At 55.6% G+C, this 12,460-nt stretch overlaps 1 protein-coding gene across 1 annotated transcript in view; it reads left to right on the top strand.

Moving 5' to 3' along the window:
- Nucleotides 1-5,705: 5,705 nt before the first annotated feature.
- The window catches only part of VOLCADRAFT_86741 (uncharacterized protein), a gene marked incomplete at both ends in the record, with an annotated part of 9,230 nt that continues 2,475 nt past the window's right edge, over nt 5,706-12,460 (top strand). The window contains 3 exons of the mRNA XM_002946567.1: nt 5,706-6,068; nt 8,855-9,136; nt 10,400-10,759. Of these exons, the coding sequence (XP_002946613.1) occupies nt 5,706-6,068; nt 8,855-9,136; nt 10,400-10,759 (1,005 nt within the window). The remainder of the gene's footprint in view (nt 6,069-8,854; nt 9,137-10,399; nt 10,760-12,460) is intronic.

The raw sequence follows: 12,460 nt of genomic DNA, 5'->3' as shown, positions 1-12,460 counted from the left end.
TGGCAGCGGCGGAGTGAATGGGGGGTACGGCATCCGGCAGCCCGGCGGTTTGCGTAGCCCGGCGGCGACCTGGCAGAAGGCTAGCGTGATCCAGGAGGCCCCGGAAGAGGGGGATTCAGGGTACGGCGGGGTGAGCATGACGCCAGTGGTTTCGGGGCCGCAGCAAGAGCACCAGCAGCAACCGCAGCAGCAACCGCAGCAGCAGTTTTATTACCAGCGCTTCTCGGATCATCATCGTGTAGAATACCCAACTCGCGCCTCCGCGCCGACGCGCTTCGGCCGCCTGGCGTCCTTCCCAGCCCGAGTGCCGGGCCAGCCGGACAGGGCGGCCGCCAGCGCCAGCGGTGGCGACGCCGCCGCATCTGCCGTATCCCGTTATGTTGACGACCGTTGCAGCGGCGGCGTGCTTCCGCCGCGTCCGTTGCGACTGGGTAGCGGCGGGGATGGGAGGCTTGGGAACCGGATAGGGGGCCTCGTGGCAGCGATGTTTAGTCGTCAACGGAGCTTAGGGCCGGGTGCAGCGGCGGCGGCAGCGGCGGCGGCAGCGGCAGTGGCAGCTGAAGATGGATCGTATAGCCCACCCGGCAGGGACTCGGAGAGGGACAGCGGACCGCCGCCCATGCAGATGCAGCTTCCCATGTCCCCGCCTAATACTGGGGAACCACCTCCCGCATGCGGCACTGAGCGCGTAACGGCGCATGGTGGGGAGATCGTGGCAGCAGGGTCGCCATCTGGGGCCATCTGGGGCTTCGCCGCCGGAGCTCGTGTTGCCATGGGCTGGCTGCGGCGCGCAAGCAGCCTGGGGGCAAGTCGGGCCGGCGCCGGACGCAGCAGCGGAACTGGCGGTATTGTTCACGGCGGCCTCATGCCACCGCCACTGCCGGTGTCCCCGCCGGCTGCAGCAGTGCCAGCAGCAGCAGCGGCGGCGGCGGCGGCGGCGGCGGCACCCGCAGGCCCCAGCTCTGCCAGCCTGGCGCCCTCACGGGGACTCGCTGTGGAAGTGCCGGGAGCTGGAGCTTCACCAGGCAACTCCAAGCCGAGCAGTCCCGCGGCGGACCTAGGGGACATGCCCTCCCCAGTGGCCTCGTCCACCTCGCCCTTCAGTCCGATTGCCGCTGCCGCCGCGGCGGCGGCAGCAGCCCCCTCCGCCGCCGCTAGTGGCCTCGCTTCACTGCCAGTGCCGGTCGCGGTGGACTCCGCAGGCCCTTCTGGTCCCCCAGAGTCCTGTGCGCCGCTGTTGCAACTGTCGGGGCAGTCCTGCAGCAGACCGTCGCCGCCCACACCCACCACCTCCCGGGCGCGACACTCTCCTAACCCCCCGAGCCGGGCAGCGAACGTGGCCCCCATGCTGCCGTACTTTCATCCACCAGGCTCCCCACAGAGCCGCGCGTCGGCACCCGGTGCACCACCCTGGCTGCATCCGCCGCCGCTGCCGTACCCTCACCCGCATCCGTACTCGCCGCAGGGCTCCCTTCACGGCTCCCCCGGGTCACAACCAGGTGAAGCAGTAGCATGGCTGCAGCCGCGGCCGCCACCGCCGCCGCTCCCGCCGCCGTTTATCCACCTCAACCCGCCGCCGCGCATGTCGGGCTCAGCGCGCGTCTTGCATCGTAGCGGCAGCACCGGCGGCAGCAGCCGTCTGGCGGTCTCCTCGGTACGCGACTCGCCGCCGGCCATGCCACGCCACCACATACAGCGACAGCAGTCCTTGCAGCCGCACCATCACCACCAATACCAACACCAGCATCACCACCACCACCACCACCAGCATCAGCATGAACATCACCACACCAGCTGTAACAACACCACCAGCAACGGCCTGCTGCCGCCGCCGCCGCCGCACCGGTTGAGCCAGCAAGGCCTGCCGGAATACCCGCTTTACACCTCTTATCCTCCCGTTGGAGGGCCCCAATCGCCGGACGAGTCGTATACGCGGGCGCTGCAGACGCTCGCTCCGCCACCACCGAGGTTATTGCAGCAGCAGCAGCAAGAGCAGCAGCAAGAGCAGCAGCAGGAGCAGCAGCAGGAGCAACAGCAGGAGCAGCAGCAAGAGCAGCAGCAAGAGCAGCAGCAGGAGCAGCAGCCGTCTGGAAAGCAGCATGGTTCGCAGCCTATGTCCCCAAGCACGAGCTCTAGCGTTAGCGCGCCCGTTCCGGGGCCTCCGCAGGTCCCGTACGGGCCCCAGGTGGCCCCGCATGGGAGCTCGCCGGAAGCGGGAGGCCGGGGCGGTGTCAGCGGGCCGGGCGAGCAGCCCTCTGGCAACCATTCCACCGGGGGCGGACCCGGGTACCCGCCACGGGCACTGCTGGGCGCCGCCTCTTCCTTTCCGGAGCTGAGGCAAACGAAGGTTTCGGAGCCCAGGGTCGGTGAGCTGCCGGCCGCGTCAGGGCAGAGCTACTGTGGGCCGCGGCAGTATCCGGAGCGACACCAGGAGCAACAGCAGCAGACGGATCTACCGCTGTACTTGCAGCGCGGGACACAACAGCAGTAGCAGCAGCACGCATGGGCCAAGCAAACAGACGAGCAGCAGCAGTCGCAGCAGCAAGTGCAGGGACAGCAGTAGCAGCAGCAAGTGCAGGGACAGCAGGAGCTATAGAACAGAAAGGAGGCCAGCAATGGTGGCAGGGAGGATTGAAAAGACTTGAGCTGCAGGAGAAGATTGGTAGAGCGGGGAGAAGATTCAACCCTTTCTTGCGCAACAAGGGACGTGACCCCTCACCGGGGTTGTGCTGCCCAGGACAACTGGGCGCGGGGGTGAGGAGGGGGACCCCGCGGGCAGGAAAGGCGCGGCATTGAAGTTGCGGAACTGGCGCACCTCTGCTAGCCCCGAGGTAACGAGATAACCAACAGGCTTGCGGCATGAACCGTGAACATGTCTGTGGGGCCCCCATGGTTTGCGGTCGTGGAGCAGTGGCCTCTGGGCATGCGATACTGCTATGACCTCAGCAGGGGGCTCGCGCTTGGGAGGGTTTCGAGTACCAAGGATTTGGAAACCATTTAGATATGCGCCGTCGCAGGAGTTTTGAGATTTAACCGGAAAAGGAAAGGTTGCTAGCAACACAGCATCATCATCTAACTCGTGCGATTGTATTCTTTTTCAACGACACATTTATAGCTGTACGAATTTATTAAACGTTGTACAAAATCTTTTTGCTATGTAAAGCTATATGCAGTGTGTGTGCAGCGCATTCAGGTTTGTCGAGAAGTTGTGCATGGGATATATGGCGCTGCGCATGGGATTGCGCATTTTTGTGCAGTAATTATTTGCAAAAGTCTTTTCTGACGCGCACTCGCTCGTCACATCATCCAGCACATGCTCCTGTGTTTAGTGCCAGGAAACCACCCCTGCGCTTCTGTGCCCGCCACGCACTGATCGCAACATTGTCTGTCTGTCTGTCTGTCTTGTTGCAGGGTATATTTATCCATGTGCAGTGTGCGGGGGTTGCGGTGGCTGTGTTCGGAAGGAAGTCCTTGTTTTTTATGGCTATTTCCCGGTGCAGCATATCCTCTGCGTGTGCGCGTGTAAGGGAACGCGCAGGCTTATGCTGCTTAGATGGGTATAAGATAAGGTGCGGCTGCGCGATGCAGAATGTTGCGCATTGATGATGTGTGTGTGTGTGTGTAACGGACCAAACATAATATTTCGCCCGGCTGAAACGCGTTATTGGTAATATAATGCATTATCTATTGCAAAATATCTCGTCTGTAGCCAACAAAAATCGTATGAGCACAAACAAGTTTGGCCGTATGAGCACAAACAATGGCCTCCATCGACCGAGGTCAAAGTCACATCAACGCCTCTCAGGCTAAATTTCATCTCAAAAAGTGCCGCGTATCTACTAATTGAATTCTGAGATGACAGCGTATGATAACTCGAACACCCAGCTTGCCATTTGGCCGCACGGGCGTTCCGACTTGCCACCAGAAGGCCGACAAATTGCTTTCATTCCTCTATGAAGTACGCAGGCTGCTCGTTTGTACAACTACTTTGGAAAATGCTCGGGGCCTCCGAAGAGTTGCAGTGTGCCGCGCGGCTGTGGGGCGGACTGCTGAAGCCGCTGGCGCTTTGGGGATAAACATCACAGACAGCACCGGACTTCATATGCGTATCTTACAATTGAATTCTAAGATGACGGCGTATTATAAGTCGAACACCCAGCTTGCAGTACCATTTGCCCGCACGGGCATTCCGACATGCCACCAGCAGGCCGACAAATTTGCTTTCATTCCTCTATGAAGTACGCAAGCTGCTCGCTTGTACAACTACTTGGCCAATGCTCGAGGCCTCCGAAGAGTTGCAGTGTGCCGCGATGAAGCTCGCGGCTGTGGGGCGGAAGCATAGCTCCCACAGCATCAGCACTGCTGCAACAAGCACAGCTCCCACCACGTTGACACATCAATTGTCACACGTGCCGCCATAGCTACCGGCCTGTACGGATGCAGGGGGTCCCCGCCCTTTTTCCGGCTTCGAGCAAGCCGACACCCGACTTGTCTTGGTACGGTGTACGTGAACCAGGAGGGGTCTGGTGTAATAAATGGGCTTCGCTTGGGTTTCGCTGGGTGCGTGGGGCTGACCTCGGCTGGCTGGCCGACAGAGAACGGGTTACTGAACACGGGCCACTGGGAGGGAATTTGGACCTACCAATGTCGGTGTAGCATAGTCGGCCACCTTCCTCTCTTGCCCGACGATGGCGGCCTTGGGCGGGGTGGCCAACGGCGGTGTCAACCATCTCTACTTGCGTTGCGTCGTGGAGAACAACATCGAAGCCGCACATGCCGTTGTTTTTTTCCATCAGTGGTATCTACCCATTTGAGACATGCACGTTTAGCGAGATAATATAAAGCGACTGGTCAACGTTGGCTCGGTCTGTAGCTGTAGGTAGTAGTCAAAGGGCCTAAGAGGGTTTTGGGAGGGCCGCAACGTCAGTCACATGCGTGGCGGGCGGGTCGGCGGGTGGTAAATTCATGGAAAAGTCATGATTCCTATGCATGAACTGAAAAGGATTTTCCTCAGATTTGGAAAGAGGGAAACGAGGCAATCGCGATTTAGTCGGAGGATGCGCGGGCGCTCGACGTCGGACTGCGGCTTTACTCTTTACTCCGACTCGCATGCGCTTGTTCCTGATCCTTAAGGTAGAGCTCTCAGAGGGTTGTGCGCGAATTTGGAATCAACAGCCAAGTATCAGCTTCTTATGTGAGGAGGAGGTAGCGCCCCGCGCGTTTTAAACGTTTGCCAAGAGGGGCGGCGTTGATTGCTGGACGCGCATTCTCTGCTCGCCTTTCTTTATGGATACTGTGTGATAGAGTGTGCAATCCGCAGTCGGCACCGTAGGGAATTGTCCCACCAGGGAAAGCGTCGTGGCGTTGCATTCTGTTTGAAACCGGTGTACGAAAGGGTGTCTAGACGTACAAGCCTACCACTCAGTGCGAAATGGTACGTACATAATGATACTATGCGGCGTCCTGATGCATCCGGCCATACATTGACTCCATATTGTATTCAGCATGCTGCCGTCAAAACCAGCCTCTAGTTTTTGTTAGGGAAAAGGAAGCCGAACAAAGCATGCAGTATCTAGTCCAATGGGAATTTGATCTAACAATGGGAAAAATATTGTGAGCTATCCTTCTCGCACATTCGTGCAGTGACTCCAGATTATCTGCAAGTCTTATGACTATTGGTCGTCAGAGGGGCCACTAGCTATTTTATGGCAGTGGCGCTGAATGCTGTGCATCGTCCCGGCGATGCTGTCTACCTTAAAGTGACTATCATGTGGCACCTATTTATATTGTTTGCCATGGAGCTTATGCATCTGGACATGGTGGGCGCGAGCACGACGGCTATCCCGGAACTACTCAAGCATCAGCTTGCTGAAAGGGAGGGACGCATCAGGCAGAGCTCTGTAAATTTTGGACGACAACGCCGAGGGGCTGTGGCCTCAAAGGAAAATCCTCTCGACAATACCTTGGGAGTGTTGGGCGATCTCCGCTGGGTAGCGCCTGACCTGAGATTAATCATATTTATTGTGAATATGTGCGACAAGGGCGGCGGTGTAGCCACTTCCAAAGAGGTAGGTGTCGCTTGGCCCCTTTGCATTCCCCCATTTCCTTAGTAAAGGCTGCAAATCTTTTATAGGATTATCTAGCGATCAATATCTTTAGACTATGTGTGTTTCCTACGGATGCAAACTAAGATATCGGTTGAGGTGTCTCTGCCATATGCAAACTTTGGGGTGGACATAGGATGGCATGATTACTAGCTGCTGACCACATGAGTTGGAACTTACGTCTTGTCCACGTGAGCCGTAAAAGCTGTTATCTGTTATGTTGCAAGCTCGCAAGAGCTCGTAAGGCCCAGGAGGCTCATGGACCTCCGCGAGTTCTAGCGTAGTAAAAAAGGAAGAAACAAAAATGAAAAAAGAGAAAAGGTTTTATGAATCCCATCACAGGCGTACTACTTGGCAATCAGCGTGCGTGCCTCATCCAGACGTTGTGTACGATCTGCGCTGATCATCTATCTCCATGACAGACCTCATATTATGCAGGGGCTCGATATCAGCCCGGCATATACCTAGGTTGAGGAGCCCTTCCCGCAAGTCCTTGCAGGCGGGACACTCTAGCAGCACGTGAAACTCATCTTCGACTGCATTATTGTTGCCACAGACCCCACACCAACACTCTTGGCGCGACCGATCGCCGGGTCGGCTAACCTCCAAAGGCCACGCCCCTAGGCAAAACCAGCAGTGACAAGTATGACTTCGCAGGGATGTAGCACGTCGTGTGTTTCGGCGTTCCCATCCAATGGGTATGCCGGCACATCTTAACTTACGGTTGTTCGACACAAATTCCCGGGGTGTAGTGATAAGACGGGGGTTCTGCCAGTCATCATGACATCGATCCTTTAAAGTTTCCATGACCTAATCAAATTTGGTCGGGTCGACGAATTGAAATTGACCTTCCCCTCTTCATCTAAATCCGGATGCAGCGCCGAGAAATGGCCTAAGCACCTGAGATCCCCTAGGATCATGGCACCCAGTTGGTGGCAGTATAATCAGAACGCGCAGCAAGATGTATCGCCTCACGCAAAACATTGTGAAACACAGTCGCCTTCGCAAGGAAAACCCTGTTCCAAAAGCGGTAAACAAGTGAGGCCCAGTGGAGGTGGAGGGGCCATTGACCAAGCTCCCTAAACACCACACGATTAATCGGTATCCTCCCTAACCCAAAAAGGTGCTTCAGAAATGTGCGTTGCAGCTCGGCCATGCGATTCTCCAGAGACCTTTCGAAGTAGCAGGAACGCCCAAGCGGGTCGGGTGGTAGTCCAACGACCTGGGGAATAAACTGTGGCCCCCACACCTGGATTCCATACGACAGAATGGATCTACTTTGCACTTGAAAACACTTGAGAACTGTCTTGGGCAGAAACAGTTCCTTCCTACGGCAACTTGGCTATCAGGGATGTGTGGCTCGCTGTGCAGGATTTGAACGAAGGCATCCGGCCCGTAATGAAGCCCTAAATGCCCAGGCCTGCCAACCCACAGCATCTCTCCAAACTGCACAGTGTTTCCCACTGCTCGCTGCATACCGACCTTCACAAGGCTCACGGTTAAGGCACGCCAAATTTGATTGGGGTGGAAGTAGACAACCTCACACATACGGATATATGAACGGTCATGCCAAATGCTGTGCACCACTCCGCGAGGGCCTGAAGAAGGCACACTAGGGGCCGGTAATTGTGAGCAAGCATATTCAGATCATCTGCGAACAGCTTTCGGGCCCCGAAATTCGGGGAACACTCAACCCATCAACAGTGGGCCACCCATTGGCACACATAGCTATTGGCGCTATACGATCTTCGGCCTCTTTACGTATTCCTCAAAGCCCTCAATGAAATGAAAATACCGAATAAAAATGTGGGGCTGAGGGGGCAGCCTTGTTTGACCCCTCAAACAGAGTCGAAAGGTTTTCCTAAGGTTTCCCCAACCTACCGTTTGCTTTCACGCGCACACCTGCTCTCCTGTAACAGGACTTCAGAGCGCGCAGCATGGCGCCATGTATGCCGCGCTCCTTCAGTCTCAGCCAAAGAAAGCAGGCGAATGTGAACACGACCAAAAGCTTTCCATCAACCGACAGTCACAGAGCGGGGATGTGTTGTCAGGGCCATTCCTGTTCCGGTCAGTAAGGCGCCAGAGGAAGAGTAGGTTGTATATGGTGACTACCTTGGCCCGGAAACCACCCTGCAACAGGAAGCGTGCGCTAGCAGCCTCACCCCATTTGGTCAACCGGCACTCCAAACCACGAGCATAACACTTCGCCATGGCTCTTCTACCCACCGCAAGACCTCGACAGCTGCTCTTACCGTACAAATCGCCTTTTTTGTGAATCGGCGTCAAGCAAGACACTTCGATCTGGTCATAGGGTAGTCCTCCAAACTACGGATGTGTTCGGGCAGACAAATAGCATATGCGGTGTTTTCCAGTCCTCCGTGGCTTTTAGGCGTTGTAGTATTGCCCTTGGGCCTTCGGCTCGTATGGGGAGTCTTACAGGTATGGGGTCACGCACCCCCAACCATGTAACACATACGCACAAATAGCATATTCCGCAGGTATGGGCACGATTGAGACCACCCAGATCTGTTGTTGCGGAGAGACTTAATCGCGGATACCACCGCCTCTCGGGCTCGCATAATAGGTGTTTGGATTCCGCTTTCCGTACAGACCCCGCTCATGCGGAGTGCAGCTTTAACCTCCAGCGCAACCTATCATAGTCCAAGCTGATAATAATGTATACATGATACATGATGATAATGTACAGTGTCACAGCTCTGTACAATGTCACTGCTCTGTCCCTTACACAGGGGGTGTGGAATCTTCTGAGGGACGGATCAACCAACCTGGCCGACTACTGGCAAACTTGTTCCTACGGTAGAACGCTTCTGGACTTGAACGGTACTACAGTTGTTGGTCCGATCCTAATGCCTTGCTCGGGGCCCAACTGGACAGTCAGCAGTTGCCGTGGAACCAACCCGTATGGGTGGTTCTATTGGCTGGAGGAGTATGCTACCGAAAAGCTCAGCATCGACCTGTCCCAGTACAATCATCGGGTCATGATTATGCCAAGAGGTCATCAGGGCTTCCAGGTACGGCAGCGCGATATGGCATCATGGTAATGGGAAGCAAGGTCAGACCTGCCCATACAATTTGGAAAACCCGGAAACATGGGCACGCAGGGATGCGCCTCTTCTTCAAATTCTGATCGACACTTTGATGCTTTCCTATTTTAGTAAGACTGCACAGGTACACGACGTTCTATGGAGCGCATTTCACGCCTTGCCGCAAAGCCCCGCTTCCAGGCATCGACAACCTCCGCCTCTGCCACGAACTCACACAAAAACACAAAGCCGCAATCAAAAGCGGGACTTGCTCACCTTTTCTCCTCCTTCCCCACAAGACCCTAGACCCTCACCACGCTCCTACACCATCACCACCGCAACCCCCATAACCATCAACCAACCGCTGACAACCACCGCAATCACTACAGCTGTGCACGCACTTGTATATGCCGTCCAAAAAACTCTGCGCATTGGGACCAGGCACAAACTGCCAACGCCAACGGCCAACGGTCATGCTGCAGGAATCGGACTGCTCCTGGGCCGGCATCTCCACTACGGGACCAATCGACCCGAAGCCGGATAACCCCAACGTGTACGGCTATTCGTACACATGGTTGGCGGGAGACATGTGGGATAACCCCTGGTTATGGTTCCACGAATTGGGTCATGCGCTATGGCTGCAGCACGCCAGTTCGCCGGATGCCGAATACGGCGATTTCAGCAGCGCGATGGGGGCTATAAGATCCTTCGGACTGCGCTGCTACAATGCGCCGCAGGCATGTGGAGAGTGATAGGGTAGTAGTACAGGGCCAGTGCTGAAATGCTAAATTTGCATTGTGTCGCCCAGGCCGGCTTAAGGGGTCGTGTGAGAAGAATGACGGACGGGTTGCGTGACAAATGCCGTACAGCCCTGAAAGGTCATGTTGTGAAATTAGGTGGTGATTAAATCGGTCCGTCAGGTCTTAGGGGGAATGGGAGGGGCCGCTCCCCCTCTCCCTCAGCCTCGCCAAAATTCGTAGGGGCCGTGGGCCCTACTCCAGCACTCTGCCCGGCTGTCATTGACCCTCAGCTAAAACTTAGAAAGGGCTTTATACCTAATGGTCCGGCTGCTGGCCTGCAGCGCTGATGATGATTCTCCTCACCCCTCTCCCCACTCTTCTCCCCACTCTTCTCCCACTCTTCTCCCACTCTTCTCCCACTCTTCTCCCACTCTTCTCCCACTCTTCTCCCACTCTTCTCCCTCCTCGCCACTCTTTGCCTGACGCTGTCGTCCCGCCTCCGCTGCCGCAGAACTGGCAGCTGGGCTGGAGTTCCCCCTTCGTGCTGCTGCAGCGCGGGGACCTCAGGGCGGGTGAGACAGTGCGCCGCTGGATTCCCGCCGCGGGCAAAGAACCTGATCACCCCCTGCGCATCTCCCTGCCGCCGGGTTTCATTACCGTTGACCGTAGCGGCGTGCCCCCCATCTGCCTCAAGCAGCTGTGGGTGTCGTACCGTACGTCATCTAGCCAGTACGACTTGCTGTGGCGGGAGGAGGGTGTGGGGGTTGTGTATGTGCATATGTGGGCGGATTACACCTTTTCATCCTCCGTACGACCAATGCTGGTGGCGTCGTTGGCGGTGCCTAACGTGCCTGCGCCCAGTGACGTGCAGGTGGGCGGGCGGGCAAGCCTATATGCGCGGCCTCATTTAAATGTCATTGAAATGTTTAGTGGAAGCTAAACCCAATTTTCGTCGGGCGCTTTGTGGAACAGCATCGATTTAGCCGTAATAGATAAAGCAAGGCGCGGTCCAGTCAAGTTCCCGCGGCCTCCACCATTTCACGCAAAAAAAGCGGGAAGCAAGAAGACGATAGCGACAACTATGGCACGACAAATTAAAGCAGGAAAAGTTCTGCGGGAGTGATTGATAAGCATGACTAAAACTTTTCTTCCGGCATAACCAGGAGAATGTATAGGAGAGTCGAGGGTAACGCAAAGTTGCTTTTCCGAAGGGGATAGTGCTTGGTAGTGCTTATTCGCTCGCGAGCGCTGCAGCTCGCTGCCTTTGATGAAAAGATGTGGACGCGAAAAATGCGAGCAATATTCCACAAAAAACGCGTGATGGGTCAAATACCTGCATATCTCACACTGTTGCGTCGCAAAACGTTGTTGCTTTCTGCTTCGATTGCACCACTTCAAGCTGGCGGTTTTAGTAACTATTATGTCGGTAAAATCTTCTAGAACTAATATGTTAAAAGAAACTATTATAGAGTTGACTCCTTAAATTGGAGTTTTTTCATACTCTTAAAACTAAGTTGATCCTTTACAAATCCCTTTCGGAGAGGTGGCCGAGGAACTAGCCAGAGATACACAAGAGTGCTTTTGGTGGCGACGCCAAAAGGGTAACGAGGCGGTGCTTGTGCTAAAGAGCGGCACCTGTCGGGACGCGGTGCAGCAGCCCTTGCTGCCCTAGCTGTTGGACGGTCGTGAACGACCATAGATAGGGTTGGGTTTTCTTAACCCTGATAAACGGCACCTTAAGCAGACAGAACATGTATCATTAGTACACTTGAAAACGGAACATGAGATATTTGATATTGGTCCGAATTTGCCACAAAAATGCAAGGTCTGAAGTTTTTGACCTGTCACGACTAATACATAAACCTTACCCGAGCGCGTTATTGTAAGCAGAAAGCAGTTAATAGGACAAATAGCGAAGAGCAAAGAATGACCTGCGAGCGCTGGCGTGAAGCCGTGCATGAAGCCGAGCAGGAGGGATGGAGTTTAGTTTGGTGCGCGGCTGTGCCAGGTGCGTGGTATGCGAGGGTCGCATACGACACGGTCAATGGCCTTTGACCTTTGACCGCATGGCAAGAGATGACTGCGAAACAACGACCTTCAAATTGCGAGGCGAATGCTCGCAAGACAGCAGGCGAACAGCAATCTCAAAAATAGGAACCCTAATTAAGAACAACGCCAAGCAAGCCTCAAAACCGGAGAGTGAAAAGATGGCGGCCGCAATGTTTATTACTCAACACGCCAAGTGTATGCCGCCAGCATAGGCGCAGTCTTGTATCAGACGCGAAACCGGCTTTGGCAACCTTGATACCGGGTGACGAGTCCGGTTGGCTTTGCGGCTGCAAAAAGCAAAAATGAATTGTGTGTGTGGAGGCAGCAGTGAATACCGTGCATGCTTCGTTGCTGTTTGTGCAGGTTTGGGCACGTCACGCGCCTTGACTCTGATATCGCTGAGGCCCACCCGCCGCCCGCCTTGCCGTACACAACTCCATCCCCCGGTCTGTTAAATAATAAAAAACTTGCTGGCTGTCGCCGCTGCCTCTGTCTTAGGGGAGCACATACGAGCTGCCAATGT

Source organism: Volvox carteri (assembly GCF_000143455.1).
Source record: "Volvox carteri f. nagariensis unplaced genomic scaffold VOLCAscaffold_3, whole genome shotgun sequence".
Lineage (NCBI taxonomy): Eukaryota > Viridiplantae > Chlorophyta > Chlorophyceae > Chlamydomonadales > Volvocaceae > Volvox > Volvox carteri.
This window is presented reverse-complemented; position numbering and strand designations above follow the sequence as displayed.